The sequence below is a fragment of the Aquarana catesbeiana genome, linkage group LG06, assembly GCF_042186555.1.
Source record: "Aquarana catesbeiana isolate 2022-GZ linkage group LG06, ASM4218655v1, whole genome shotgun sequence".
NCBI classification, from domain to species: domain Eukaryota; kingdom Metazoa; phylum Chordata; class Amphibia; order Anura; family Ranidae; genus Aquarana; species Aquarana catesbeiana.
In genome coordinates, this window is record NC_133329.1 from 317,534,039 (window position 1) to 317,550,128 (window position 16,090).

Genomic DNA, 16,090 nt, shown 5'->3' on the forward strand with positions numbered 1-16,090 from the left:
AAGATTTGACATTCTTTTGCAAAGTTTCTCTGCACGCTATTCATCAATGGACGCGTCGTTGCAGCTTCCTTCTGGTGTCTCACTACAGCTTTGTTTTATTATGTACCCTGTACCGTTTCTTGTTTTGTATTACTGTGCTAGTTTTAATTCTGCTCTGCTGATCTCAGTGTATTGTCAGCTGAAAGGCCCGTACACATGATACGGAAATCGGAAATAAAATTTCGTCCAACGAATGATCTGCCTTTTTTCGGATCGTTAGTATGGCGCTTTCGACAGCCGATTCCGATTTTTCGTACGACAAAAGCTGGATGTGCAGACTATAAAATGTTAACCGTACGTAAACACATGTCCGATTTTCGTTTAGCTAGTACGGTTTTCGTCCAAAAAAAAAATTGTAAAAGCAACACTACGCATGCTCAGAAACGAAAGAATACATACAAAACTGATCAACACATTACGGCATTTCTGAAGTTGAATTCTGTCGTACGAGAATTTTCATATGGTGAGTAACCTCTTCACTTTCGATATGAGACTAACTTGCAACAAAAAACAGACGAACACTCGTCTGAAAATTTGATTGTGTGTACGAGGCTTTAGTCTGCATTGCACAGCTTGGTCTACTATGAAGATTGGCTTTTTCCTCTTTGCTTAACTACCTTATTTTATTCAGTGTTTGGCTTCTTTTCAACTCTTGCGTCCAACTGCTCAGTGCCTTTTCTCACTCACATTCCCACCATCAAAATCAATCCCCTTTTTTCACGCTAGTATCACAAGCCAGGCAAAGGGATTGGGAAATGGCACAGGAATCTTTTGCTCTGTACACTCAGTCCATTGCCCAATGACACCAGAAGAGTACGAAAAGTGACTAGGAAAAACACAATCTTTGCTTGTAGACCACAGTTTGAGAATCACTGGTCAACAGCAGTCTAGAAAACAATAAGCTTGAGTTTAAAAAAAACACCATTCTCTCACTGTTAAAAGCAAAGGAATCATCTGAATGTCATCTATGATCACTTTTCACTAAGAATGCTTCAGCTCAAATAAGATGCCATTGTGAAGTTTTTTTTTTTACAGCTTCCATGGATTGAGATTATACATCCTGTCTTTCTCACAATTGTTACCACGTGTTTGTTATTACCTGGTGGTCCAGCAGGGCCAACGTCTCCTTGATCACCTTTTGCTCCTGGAAGTCCTCTCTCGCCTTTCTGACCTATAATAACAACAATTAACTCTATTAAATAAAGGTTAAAGCTTTATAAATAGGAATTAACCTGTAGTGACAAAATGCAGTAATGTCAGGTACACTAAATGTAGAATGACAAACCTGGATATCCTTGAGGCCCAGCAGCACGTGGATCACCATACACCTGAAAAAAAGGTTTTAATAATGAAAATTTATTTACATGTACAATATATAATTAGCAACTGGTTCAAGGCTTGTCTGTGCTGCAGATGTCACAAACAAATCAACTTATGCATTAATAGTTTTATTAAAACTTCAGAGATAATTGAAGGAGGCTTAGACTTAGCTCAAAATCCTGATGTATCATTATAAAGAATGGACAGCCACTTTAACGAGATTCATAACAAGACACTAAACCATATTCCCTTCCTATATTTCATATTGTATGAGGCTTAGAATACATGTAATACTACCAAATATAGTATTGTTGTGCAACCATATAATATTACATATTCCTGTGATAACTATCACATTTCAATGATCTAACATTAGAGCACCATACATTATGGGGGTTATTTACTAAAGGCAAATCCACTTTGCACTACAAGTGCACTTGGAAGTGCAGTCGCTGTAGATCCGAGGGGGACATGCAAGGAAAATAACAAACAGCATTTTAGCTTGCACATGATTGGATGATAAAATCAGCAGAGCTTCCCCTCATTTCAGATCTACCCCTAGATTTACAGCGACTGCACTTGTAGTGCAAAGTGGATTTGCCTTTCGTAAATAACCCCCTATAAATACCAGCAAGCAAAGTCAGAGGTCAAAGGCTGGGATAGACAATTTACATGTTTCTTGGAAACTCTCTCCAAAGCCTCGTACACACGATACGATTTTTGGCAGGTGATTTTCTGTTGACAGACTGTTGTCCTAAAATCTTACCATTAGTACACTCCTTTTGACAAGTGTTGTCCAACTTTCGGCCAACAAATGTTGGATGACTGGTTAGTAAATTTTTGGCGGACAACAGTTTGATGTCTGATTTTCGTATGGTCAGTACACAAATCCGTCACGCAAAAGTAGAAAGTACAAACACGCATGCTAGGAATCAATGCTCACCAAACACGAAATTAGCAGAAAGGGCCCAAAGGGTGACACTAAAGAACTTAGATTCTTCGTAGTACGTTACTACGTTCGTGTTTGTTGCACAACAATTGTGTACCATTAGTATGCAAGACAAGATCCTGCAACACGCCCTTTTGACAAAAATCAGACGCTCGGTTGGCCAACAATCATACCGTGTGTACGAGGTTTTAGCCTGGATGTCTTACAATATAGCAGGGTAAGATAATAACAAAACTTACTGCTTGCCCTGGAGGACCAGGAGGGCCAGGAGGACCTGGTGGCCCCTAAATTAAAAAAAAAAATGACATTTGTTATGAACAATGAAACAGGTCTAAGTAAGTCAAATAGTCTTCATTAACTGGCTCATCAATATAGAAAACTTACCCTAATTCCATAGCCAGAAGGATCAGCCCTTTCTCCCTTCTCTCCCTTAAGTCCATTCACACCAGGACGACCCTGAAAAACAAAAAGCATAAATAACTTGTGTTTTTTTTTGTTTATCTGTTTTAGACATTGGGAGGACAACACCTTATAAGTAAGCATAAAGTGCAAACACAGACACTTAGTAAATCAGTGGTAATGGTCAAAGGCATTATTCTGGTGGAGATGGAACAATTATCTGCTTTTGACAGTCTAATCTGGCGGTAAGTTCCAGAAGTCTACCTTATAAAATCCATTTAGAATTGTTATCACTTATGCCGCGTACACACGGTCGGACCTTCGACCGGACTGGTCCGACGGACTTTCTAACGAACGGACTTGCCTACACACGATCACACCAAAGTCTGACGGATTTGTAGGTGATGACGTACACCGGACTAAAATAAGGAAGTTGATAGCCAGTAGCCAATAGCTGCCCTAGCGTCGGTTTTTGTCCGCCAAACTAGCATACAGACGAGCGGATTTCTGGGTCTGGCGGAGTTACGACGTAAAGATTTGAAGCAAGTTCCAAATCTAAACTTCGTCAGATTTGCGACTGGAAAAGTCGGCTGAAGGTCCGGTGAAGCCCACACACGATCGGATTGTCCGCCGGATTTGGTCCGTCGGCGTCTGGCCGACCGCGTGTACGTGGCATTAGGGTTGAGTTTATGTTGAGGCTTTCTCTAATGCTTTTTGAACTTTAAGAGGTTGGTCTAACATTAACTTTAATACCTATCTAAGGCTCGGTTCACACCTAATGCTGATGCAGCTCCCAGCAGGGGTCCTGTGTGTCCTGGTTCAGCGTTTCAGGTCCAATTTCAGCCCAAATTTTGGGCTGAATTCGGGCCTAAAACAGACCAAAAGGTGCACAGGGCTCCTGTGCATATTTGCATCAGAGATATGTAAACCGGCTCCAAAGAGAGTGTGAACCCGGCCTTATGCTTATATTTAATGACAGGGGGGTTCATTTACTAAAGGCAAATCCACTTTGCACTACAAGTGCACTTGGAAGTGCAGTCGCTGTAGATCTGAGGGGGACATGCAAGGAAAATAAAAAACAGCATTTTTGCTTGTACATGATTGGATGATAAGATCAACAGCGCTTCCCCTCATTTCAGATCTTCCCCTCAGATCTACAGTGACTGCACTTCCAAGTGCACTTCCAAGTCTACTTGCAGTGCACTTGTAGTGGAAAGTGGATTTGCCTTTGGTAAATCAACCCCAATAGCTTTTAGCTAACATTTCTAAAAAGGGGATTAATTGAAAAGAGGGAACAAATAAGGATAAGAAAACAAATATGCAGTAGAAGTAGAGAAAATTTGGTGTAGAAGATATAATGAAGTGCATTAAAAAATAAAGTAGCTAAGGGAATTGACAACGGAAAAAAAAAAAATATGGGTTGAAAAAGTGAATGTACATGGTAATAAAAAGCAAAAGAGGTGATGGACTGAAAAAAAAAGAAATGAGAGGAGAAGGGCTACAAAAAAGATATAAGCAAAACAGAAGGGAAAATAAAGTGATTGTAAAGTCTCATTTTTTTCATATAAAAATAACACACGTTATACTTACCTGCTCTGTAACAGTGGATTTGCACAGGACAGCCCGGATCCTCCTCTTCTCGGGGCCCTCTTCTGTGCTGCTGGCCCCTTCCTCCTGTTCAGTGCCCCCACAGCAAGCAGCTTGCTATGGGGGCACCCGAGCCAAGTCACAGCTCCCTGTGTCCATTCAGACATGGAGTCCCAACCCGGCCCCCTCTCTCCCCTGATTGGCTAGCGGACTTTGATTGAGTGTCTCAGCCAATCAGGAAGGAGAATCTGGACAGCTGAGACACTTATGGACATTGCTGGACAGAGAGCGACCTCAGGTAAGTCCTAGGGGGGCTGAGGGGGGGCTGCTCTACACAGAAAGCTTTTTATCTTAATGCATAGAATGCATTAAGATAAAAAAACTTCTGCCTTTACAACCCCTTTAAGGCAGAATAGAGATTGTGGAGTAAGTTGGACCACGTGATGGAAAAAAGATAACCATATAGAGAGGGGAACTATGTTTTTATTTAATTAAAGAACATAGGATTTTATTGATGTAAAAAGTTAAAAATGAAAATGAATGAAAAAAAAAAAAGGCATGAGAAAGGAAAATGGAAAACATATTAATGGCAAGAACCAAACCTAAAAGGTATAATTACTGTATTGCATATTATACTCACAGGTCTTCCAGGAAATCCAATTTCTCCTTTCTGTCCAGAAGGTCCCTGGTGACACAAGAATGTATCATAGACATTTTAAACCTACTATTTCTCCTTCTAACCACCACTCTTTTTCCTATGTTTAGAATATATGCACTTACCATTGGTCCCATAGGTCCAACAGGGCCTCTTGGTCCCATATCACCCTGGAATACAAGCACACGTTTATACATCAAAGTATGGGCTAACTTGTAGTACTGCTGTACAGATATTCAGAGTATATATTTGGATATATACTGCAAAGAGATATTATGCAAGTAAAGTATTTAAAAACATTGAAGAAATCCAGTATATAAATATACCCTAATGTGTGACAGTAGAAGAGACATTACACTGTAAGCTTCACTGGGATTGCAATAAATTACTCTAATGTATCTAACTATCGGCATGATATTTAACGGTCTCCAGATAATTTGTCTTCTTTGCACTGAAGGCCAAGGGAGAAACTGTAGCCATATTAGATCATGTGATTGCTATGGACCCCAGAAGGCCAGGGGATACATAGTGATTTATACAAGGAGCAACAGCATTTGGCAAACAATCTTGGATAAAATGAATATATAGATAAGGGTTTTGTTTTGAGGCCTTGATCACACACAGTTATGAATTTGCTGAAGGCTGTCTCTACCTACTCTCACTTATATTTCCTTTTCTATAATGCATAACTCTCTGGCTTACACAATCCAACTCCATCTTACCTTCACTCCTCCAGTAAGTGGTGTACCATCAGGGCCCAGGATCCTTCCTGCCTCTCCCTTATCTCCCTAGAGTAAAAGAATTAGTTTAATATTTTATTTGATTTATTTTACAACTAATACCATCTATTCCATTACTGCAACATGATAAAAACACAACAATATTTATTTAAAAGTAGTTGGAAAAATGCTGGATAAGTTGCACCAACCGCTTCTGGATATGAGAAATGTATTCTGTATTTTTGTTACAAGATTACCATTGAATGCATTGTTTTGAGTTTTTTGAGGGTACCATTTCATTAATAGAAATTACTGTTTAAAGATGGCCACCCACAATCTCATTCTGTGTATTGTATTTTTGCACATTTGCAGAAAAGCAGTAAAGAAGGATGGATTTGAGAGTGAAAAAATTGCTGGGGCTCTGGTCAAGCTGCAACATTCAGCACTGGGTAAGTGTGGATCTTGAGTCTGCAACAGGGGGTACAATGATTACTGTGTTGCAGTGTGGTGGGCTATGGCAAATTTGGAGAATTCAGTTGTAGGACGTCAATGTTTTGCTTTTTCTTAATCAGCAAATGCGTGCTCAAAAATTTGCCTATTCTTAAACAAATGCTTACCTTCTGTCCAGGCAGTCCTGGGTAACCCTGTTCCCCTGTCTCTCCTTTGTATCCTCTAGTACCCTGGAAACACAGTTAATACACAATCAGAAGAGACATACTCAATGGATATTGTATAACATGTATAATGGATGTGTATAACATCTATCTGAAAGTTGGCTGGCTTGGGGCAATGCACTTCCTGAAACTGCAGAAACAGAACTTACAATAAGAAATGTAGACACTCACCACTGTAGCATAAAGGCGGTACATTTTATATTAAATGTTTTTGTTTTAGGCCAATCAAGACAGAGTACCAGTGTTTTGGGTACCCTAGTGGGTATTTCTATGGGGTTCAGAAGGTACATCTTCTTTTAGAGTAAATTTATCATAAAAGTTGAACGTTAAGCCTCGTATAGACGGTACGATTGTTGGCAGGGGATTGTCTGTTGACAATGAGAAGAAAAACACAGGCGCCTCTAGGTTAGAACTGTAAACATTTTAATGAGATACAGGTGCATTATCCACTTACATGGAGGTTAAGGAAGTAAGGCACGAGTCCATCCACACTGGCGTAGCGTTCACTGCAGAGCGGTGTTCTGAACAGCTGATTTTTCTGCTTGTGGGGGAGAAATCCTAGCCAGCAGGATCTCTGGGACCACGGCGATGAAACCGAGGCTTGGATCCAGTCGATGGTGAGGGCTGGAATGCGGCACCGGGCGTGATGACGTCACTGGTGGATTGCAACGGCGTTTGGGAGCATGCGCACTGGTAGATGGGACTCAGGGCGCGCTCCTTTGTCAAGCTAGTGAGACTTTGGCTGATAACAGCCTTATATATGCCTTGGAACTGGCTGTGAGACTTAAGGCTGTTATCAGTCAAAGTCTCACTAGCTTGACAAAGGAGCACGCCCTGAGTCCCATCTACCAGTGCGCATGCTCCCAAACGCCGTTGCAACCCACCAGTGTTGTCATCACTCCCGGCGCCGCATTCCAGCCCACACCATCGACCTAACCCAAGCCTCGGTTTTATCGCCGTGGTCCCAGAGATCCTGCTGGCTAGGATTTCTCCCCCACAGGCAGAAAAATCAGCTGTTCAGAACGCCACTCAGCAGTGAATGCCACACCAGTGTGGATAGACTCGTGCCTTACTTCTTTAACCTCCATGTAAGTAGATAATGCATCAGTATCTCATTAAAATGTTTACAGTTCTAACCTAGAGGCGCCTGTGTTTCTCTTCTCATTTGCATATCTGGAGTCTGCTTTCAACTCCCCCCTCAAAGGCTGCCAAGGTTGTTTTGGACTTCTAAAGTAATCTATACAGGTCTCCCCTCTTCATCTCTCCCCATCCACATATACCGAGTATCCACTTCAAGGACTTATTGATGGACTAATGTATTAAATCTCATACTATTTAGCAGCGCTACTACCCATTTTTTTGATTGTCTGTTGACAGACTGTTGTCCTAAAATCTTACTGTTAGTACGCTCCTTGGACAATTGTCCAATTTTCAGCCAACAAATGTTGGATGACAGGCTAGTAAATTTTCGGCGGACAACGGTTTGATCTCAGTTTTTCATATGGTCAGTACACAAATCCGTCACACAAAAGTCGAAAGTACAAACACGCATGCTCAGAATCAGTGCTCACCAAACATGAAATTAGCAGAAGGGGCCCAAAGGGTGGCGCTCAAGAGCTGAAATTCCTCGTAGTACGTCACCACGTTCGTGTTTGTGGCATGACAATTGTGTATCGTTAGTATGCAAGACAAGATCCTGACACACACCCTTTTGACAAAAATCAGGCGCTCAGTTGGCCAACAATCGTACCGTGTGTACGAGGCTTTAGCTATTATTAATCACCCAATAAAGATCATTAAAGCCCAACTCAAGGAAACTTTAAAATTATCCCTTGCAGTGGGGATGCAAGGGTAATTGCTTGTTTAGGTCTAGGGGATAGAAAAAAAAATACTTTCCTGATCCTCCACTTCTCGACTGGTCCCAAGCGGGCCTATAGTCCTGCATTAGATGTGATGATGCTGAGGGACGGTCCACTGCTAGGGATCATTTTAGTTTCCCAGACTTGGGCTTTAAGGATTTCAATTATTTAAAAACATATTGGAGTGTTTGGGTGATTAATCTATGTGGCTTCGGTATGATTTATGTTGCCTCTAATTTTCTAAAGGCCACACACACTTGGAGCATATATTTGTATGAATGAAGTCAATATTTTTTTAAAATTTACATTACACATTGCCCACCCCTTTTATGTAAATGGCATGAAACCACTTAACATGACTTAGTAAAATGTAGTCCTCCCTATGTACCATGCAAAAGTTACATTTCAGACATCCTCACCTGTCCTATTCCACCAATGATATCCTGGAATGGAAGACATAACATGAAATCACTTGAGAAACATATACAGTATATTAATAATACAAACACAAATATAAATATGTGGAAAAAAGATACATGCACAATATAAATAATACATCACAATATAATCAAACAAATCTGCTTACTGTGCCATCAGATGATCTGTAAATGATTTGCCCAGGAGGTCCGGGAGGTCCAGGAATTCCAATTCCATCACGGCCTGGCTCCCCCTACAACAAGCATTGTAATACATTAGTGTAACCAAAACCTTGCAATCATCTGAAAAAGATAAAACTAAATTCTACTGCATTTACACTATGGGTCACTATAAAGGTTACTCTAACTTTCATTCTGCTGCAGTAGTCATCAAGCTGTGGCTCAAAGCTCTTGGATCCCTATAATGTTGTTGTGTTGCAACCAGTCTGAACACTTGCTGTTTTAAACATCTCCAATAACCATGGAGCATTCTATAAATCCATTCAAATATTTAGATATTATTAACAAAGAATTTCCAGTGTCCCAAATATACCTAATGCAGTTTATCATTTCATTGTGACCCAGGAGCACAGTGGTTAAGGATATATTTTCTACAGCTTCTTATGTGTATTTCCCTCATTTCCTGCACGCTAAACTTTAAAGTATAACTAAAGACAAAAGTTTTTTTTAGTTTTGGATAGAGTGGAGATGGATTAGAACACTTGTCCATTTTTATCACTGTCTGTACCCCCATTATGGAGATTTACCCTCTCTATTTTTCCTGTTTATCAATAGCATTGAAAGTGAAAGAAAATACACGATTTAGGGTTGTTCCCAGAAAAGTAATAGAGGGGACATTTTCCAATGGGGACACTAGTTCTAAAGGCCTGAGGGTCCCCGAGGAATTCCCTTAATTTTAAGGGATTTCCTCTGACTTCCTGTTTTGGCAATGAGACAGGAAGTGAAGGTTAATCTCCCCAGTGGGGCACAGATGGCAAAAAATAAAACCAACAGGGGTTATAACTAGGGTTGCACTGATACCAATACTAGTATCGGTATTGATGTTGATACCGAGCAATTGCACGAGTACTTGTACTCGTGCAAATGCTCTGATGCTTGACCCGATACTTAGGCAGCCTCAGGGGTGATCGGTGCAGCGGTGGGGGGAGTTACAAGCACTGATCTTCCTGTATAACTTTTCTGACAGCCTCTTCTCCTCCTCTCCCTCCCATGGCTGTCAGGGAGATTGGTGCTTGCAACTGCCCCCACCGCTGCACCGATCACCCCCGGCTGTCCCGTTTTGAGTTCCCTGTGTCCTCCTCCGGGGTCCCCCTGTGTCCTCCCTGGCTCTCCATGTCCCAAAACGTTTTATCCTCCGGGTCCCCCTCTGTGTCATCCTCCGGGTCCCCCTGCGTCCTTCCAGGCTCTCCAGCTCCTCCTATGGTCCCCCATGTCCTCCTCCATTCCCCCTGGTCCCCCTATGTCCTCCTTCGTTCCCCCTATGTCCTCCTTCAGTCCCCCCCTGTCCTTCTCTGTGTCCCCCTGTGTCCTCCATGGCTCTCCGGCTCCTTCAACGGTCTCCCCCTGCCCTGGATCTTTCAGGATGGAGAGTGGAGGAAGGAGCCAGTTAATCTGTCACTTACCAACTCCTTCCTTTTCCGAATTAACAGAGTCAGTGGTCACTGCCTCTGTCCATTCATCATAGCTGAAACATCGTAACTTGTGTTTACGATGCTTCAGTGTATGAATGAAGAGGAGCCTCTGTCTCCTCTTCATTCATTTTTAATCCAGCTGAGAGGCTGCAGAGAAAGGGACTGGCTAACCTGTGTCCTCAGTCCCTTTCCCTGTCTCAAAGGGGAGACATCAGGGGTCTGTAAAAAAAAAAAAAAAAAAAAAAAAAGGACTGTCACACGACATTAAAAAAAGTATCGGTAATCAGTAATCGGTATCGGAGAGTACTTGAAAAAAAGTATCAGTACTCAGTCTTAAAAAAGTGGTATTGGTGCAACCCAAGTTATAACCCTCCCCTACTGTATCTAAAATGAAAAAAAAAAAAAAAAGGTTTTGTCTATAGTTCTATTTTAAAGCTAAAGTCTAATAATAAACTGTGATCAGGCAGGCAATGTCTCTTCTTCAATAAAATATACCTGTCTGCCTATTCACAGTTTTCTGTAGAATGTACACTGAGCTGCGCATGCTCAGTTTTCAGTCTGCAACAGTGCCTGTGTTCCAGAATGACTGAAGTCTGCTCATGCATGGGAGTGATGTCATCCTGTACTGGCCAATCAAAGGGGCCAAAGACTGGCACCCAGAAGAAGCTGGTGCCAGAAGGGGGTTCCCATGGGTCGGACACTTGAAGCAAAGGTAAGTATTGAGTAGTTTAGTTAAGCCTTAAAGAGGACCCATACTCAAACAAAAGAAGATTTACTGTCTTAGTTTAATATCTAGTTGGGGTAATTGTGACACTGTCTCAGCACTGCTCTTCCCCTACCCTCATAGCTGTATATCTGTATTATGAGCGTATCTAAGGCATACATAACCTGCCCACTCCTGCCTCTTATTATTGCTGTTCCTGGGATTTGGAGTGTCTGTTGGTTGGTCATGTCACCAATATCATTGAGTTCTTCTGAAGGCCTGCTGGACAGTAAACTCAAATCCCCCTGCCCTTTACTTCATTCATTTTGTGGGTCTGTGTTTCCTCCATCACACCTGCTGCCTGTCAATGCTTCCTCCCTCCTGTGCTACTGCTGTTTGTGTATCCTCCACTTCTCCTGCCATCAGATGATCCTTTCCACCACCATCAGTTCATCAATCATCGGGATGGGGTGGTATGACATGAGGATGAAGAAGCAAGCCCGTCTTCGCTGCCAAGATGGCTACTAACACAATGCAGAATAAGGCTGAAACCATCTTAAGGGGAGGCAATGTTGGTTATTCGCCCCTGGCCCGTACTTGACTTTTTGTGCACAGTTTCCACTTTACAGGCCCACTTTAAGGACCTTTAGGCTCTGTTCACATCTAGGCATTGCTATTTTACAGGCGTTTTTGCAGCGTTTTTGTACAGGAGTTTTCAAGGTGAAAAAGTCATCAATGTGAAAGGAGTAAAACGCCTGTAATCTGCCAAAAAAGAAGCTCCTGTACTTTTTTGAGCGACAGGCGTTTGGTTTCAGGCGACAGAACGCTCAGAGGTGAACAGGGGCCATTGAAATGAATGGGATTTGTCTTCTTGGGCGTTTTTAGAGCTGAGGCTTACAGCAGAAAAACGCCCAAAAAAACACCTAGATGAGAACGGAGCCTTACTGTTGTTACTTGTTTAGCTAGGCTCAGAAGAAAGAAGATGGATCTGCTGATGCTTACCCGTTCTCCTTGATCACCTTTGTTTCCCTTTTGACCCTTTGAAGAAAGAATATGTTATTGAAATTGAAGTTCTTTAAATAGATTATAGGTTTAAATTGGGGAAACTAAGTAAGACTGGGAACATAACATTCTAAGGAGGAAATCTACAAATATACAATGATATGATACAAATGAAGAATAAATGGCTGTAACAGACAACATGAAAGTTTTAAGAAAATGAATGCAAGAGGAATAGGCAGGTATGAGCACATGAAAACCCAATAATAAATAAAAAATAAAATAAATAATACAAATTAGGAGACAGAAAAGGAACTGAGGAATTGTATGTGATAAGCAGCATTATATATGTCCTTTTGATTCTTGGCATCTATTTACAGCAATGTTACAAAGAGACACATTACTTTCACGAAGGTCTCCACTGTGACAGAATCACTGTAGATAAAGATAATGAAGAACATATAAAAGGAGGTCGATTTCAGTAATGATATTTCAGCATTTACCTCAGGACCAGGGAATCCATCCAGTCCAGGTCTTCCATCCAAACCAGGAATTCCTCGATCCCCCTGATACAAGCAAGAGTTAGATCTCATTAGAAGCAAGCACCAATACATTACTTATTATCACATGACTTCATTTCTCATCAACTCCCGTACAATGGCAATGTTAATAAAAGTGTGAAAATATATTACTAAATATAAACTTGTGCTGATGGGAACAACTAAGTGGTAATGAAATGCAGCCGCTGTAGACAAGGTGCTAATCACTTGGGTGAATGTGGATAAAAAAAATACAGCACTCGCAACACACAATATAAGTGAAATCAACAAAAAAGTCCAAATAAAAATCCAAATAAATGCAACTGAAGGTCCTTGATGACGCCCTGAGGGAGGGCCAAATGCATTGACATAATTTCCTGGTTTGACATCACTTCCGGTCTGTGGATCGCATGCTATGAACGGCTGCTTCCTGTATCTACAGCTCTATATCCATGCCTGTTTTTAACCATCTTTTTGTAAGTACCGATACCTATGCGCATTAAATCAACTTTTATAACAGTTATTCACTATTAGTCCATCCTCTTTTCATTTCTGGGTGCCTGCATATCCTGTTGAGAGCCTCCTATTAGAATCTAGCATCTGATGTTTACACTGATCCACCATCTGATGTTTTGACACCAATACACGTGTGTGGGATACCATTTACAAGCCTGAAGTGACCCCTGGACTGCTAAGCTGGGGGTCGTCCTGTTCTGGTGAGTGGTGATGCAAAAGGGGGTGTCACTGTACTCCTGCAAGTTTGTGAAGCATTTTTTTGCACCTACTTCATTGTGGACTAACACTTCAGTTGCATTTATTTGGAATTTTATTTGGACTTTTTTGTTGATTTCACTTATATTGTGTGTTGCAAGCGCTGTATTTTTTTATCCACATGCTAATAAAAGACCTGATCACTGTAACTATTAGGAAAGGATGACACAAATAACATTGCTCTATTGATTAATGATTTCGATGTATTCACTCAAAATCCAAAAGGCTGGTTGTACCAAAGTCGATCGATGGAACGACTTGGGCACAAGCAGCCTGCCCATACAAGGATTGAAATTAAGCCAGTCCCTGCCAGACAGGCTGAATTTCAATGCAAGTATGGCCGACGCAGTGATTCTAAAGGCATAAGGTTTTTTTATCTTAATGCATTCTATGCATTAAGATAAAAAGACCTTTTGTGTGCAGCAGCTCCAATCAGCCCCCCTAATACTTACCCGAGCCCCATCTCTGTCCAGCGACGTACACAAATGCCTCAGCCATCCTGGATTTTCCCTCATGATTGGCTGAGACACAGCAGCAGCGCTATTGGCTTCTGCTACTGTCACTCAAAGTCAGTTAGCCAATCAGGAGACAGAGGGGGCGGGACAGTACCGTGGCTCTATGTCTGAATGGACACACAGAGCTGCGGTTCGGCTTGGGTGCCCCCATAGCAAGCTGCTTGCTGTGGGGGCAGGAGGGAAGGGCCAAGAGTGCCAGCAAGGGACCCAAGAAGAGGAGGGTCTGGGCACTGAGTATAACATGTTTGTTATTTTTAAAGAGAAAAAATTAGACTTTAGTATCACTTTAGGTTTAGAATAAGGTATGCACATTTTTTTTAGCATATTAATGAAGGTGGGGGGGGGAGAACCAGGGAAGGTAAAAATAAGCACATTAAACCTAAGCTTTAACAGTTTATATGTATGACAAAAACAAAATCTAAATAGCCACTATCTTATAATGATATGTTGTCATAATGAGCTCATTACCTTTGGTCCTGGAAGTCCTGGAAATCCTGCATCTCCCTGTGGCAAAAAGAGTATAAAAATGACTCACATATTATGTGTCTACCCAATAAAGGTCATTGCTATAAAGTGCCTATCAGGCTCACATCACCCTGCCCTGCGGACTCGGCCTTGATCAATAGTAAACATATTGAACTTTGAAAAAGCAGCTGTGTGCACTCAAATTGAACACAGACTGGCCAAATCACTCCCCACAATGTTCACACATTCCTCACACACTGAGTAATGAGAAAATAATTCTGACCTTTTCCCCAGGAATTCCAGGCCTTCCCTGATAAATGAAAGTTTGGAGAAGCATGTTAGATCATATGAAGAACAAAACATGGCTTATCAAAAATTGCCTAAGATTAACAAAATGTATCATAATTTTCCAACATCATATCTTCATCAAAGATGAATTCCACACAATACAAACATTTCCATTTAAATCGAAAGAAAACCTGTGCTGAGATATATATAGGGGCTACCATTGCTGATGGCTTATAATGCTAGCTGCCTGGCTGTATTTGACTTCAGTACTTTCTATGTCACCAAACCTGGAGCAAGCATGCAGCCAGGAGTGATAACTCCTCATATATTTACCGGTTCCCGGTTAGTGTCCTAGAAAATAATGTGGATAGTGGATCAGTATGAAAGCCAGGCAACAAGCACATTCAGAAGGAAAGGTTAGCTATGGCAGATCTCCATATTTCTTAACAGGCAAAATGAAAGTTGTACTGTTGACTGTAAGCAGCCAAAAGGTCTTTGTGTCTCTAGAAAATATAAGCCAATTTAAAGCTGGGTACACACTATTAGTGTGTACTGACAAATCTGGTCAGAGCCGCTGTACTAACCATGTGAGGTTAGTACAGCGATCTCCCCCGCTGAGCTGTTCTGTTCTGACAGGGGGACTGCCCCCCACCAGAACACTGTAATCAGCGCTCTCAGCCATTGGCTAAGAGCGCTAATTGGGAGTCGGTCTGATGCTGGTTTTCAAGCTTGCTTGTCCGACTGAAGCCGGTCAGATAGCAGCTCTTATTTTTCCACTGCAGCTTAGGAAATGATAAGAAAGCTATGAATGGGCATTACAGATCTTTTCCTTTTAGACACTTTTGACATGCAAGGCCTACAGCGTATATAAAAAGTCTACACTCCCTCCTCTCTTACCCCTGGTAAAATGTCAGGTTTCTGTAATGTAAAAAAAGGAGACAAAGATAAATAATTTCAGAACTTTTTCCATCTATACTGTGACCTATAATTGAAAAACAAACTGAAATCTTTTAGGGGGGGGGGAAGTAAAATAAAAAACTAAAATAATCTGGTTGCATTAGTGTGCACACCCTCTAATAACTGGGGATGTAGCTGTGTTCAGAATTAAGCAATCACATTCAAACTCATGTTAAATAGGAGTCATACTGACTCCTATTTAACATAAGTTTGAATGTGATGTGCCATCATTTAAAGTGCCTCTGATTTACCCCAAATAAAGTTCAGTTGTTCTAGTAGGTCTTTCCTGACATTTTCTTAGTCTCATCCTCAGGGCTTTTTTTCTCAAACAATAGGTGCTGGAACTTAACCATGGCCCCACAAAACCCCTCCCCCTACACACACCCTCCAAATCACATCAAATAGTGGGTGTGTTCAGTCAAATTTCACAAAAACAGAAGGAGGGTCTTAAAGGGGCATTAAGTACCAGGATTGCATTACATACAGAGTGCAGAGCTGTCACTTGTAAACACAGAAACCAGACTTCTGTGTTTACAAGTGATTGTGGTGAGCAGGCACCAAAGGGTCTGAGCCAGAGGTGGTGG

General features: G+C 41.4%; 1 protein-coding gene across 3 annotated transcripts in view; it reads right to left on the reverse strand.

Moving 5' to 3' along the window:
* Positions 1-16,090, reverse strand: part of COL18A1 (collagen type XVIII alpha 1 chain) — a 247,584-nt gene that overhangs the window by 15,046 nt on the left and 216,448 nt on the right. For all 3 annotated transcript variants that reach the window (XM_073633725.1, XM_073633723.1, XM_073633724.1), the window contains 14 exons: positions 14,545-14,571; positions 14,265-14,300; positions 12,475-12,537; positions 11,975-12,010; positions 8,788-8,871; positions 8,621-8,644; positions 6,286-6,348; positions 5,672-5,737; positions 5,075-5,119; positions 4,935-4,979; positions 2,693-2,764; positions 2,548-2,592; positions 1,325-1,367; positions 1,139-1,210 (listed from right to left, as the gene is read on the reverse strand). In XM_073633725.1, coding sequence (XP_073489826.1) covers positions 1,139-1,210; positions 1,325-1,367; positions 2,548-2,592; positions 2,693-2,764; positions 4,935-4,979; positions 5,075-5,119; positions 5,672-5,737; positions 6,286-6,348; positions 8,621-8,644; positions 8,788-8,871; positions 11,975-12,010; positions 12,475-12,537; positions 14,265-14,300; positions 14,545-14,571 — 721 coding nt within the window. The remainder of the gene's footprint in view (positions 1-1,138; positions 1,211-1,324; positions 1,368-2,547; positions 2,593-2,692; positions 2,765-4,934; positions 4,980-5,074; positions 5,120-5,671; positions 5,738-6,285; positions 6,349-8,620; positions 8,645-8,787; positions 8,872-11,974; positions 12,011-12,474; positions 12,538-14,264; positions 14,301-14,544; positions 14,572-16,090) is intronic.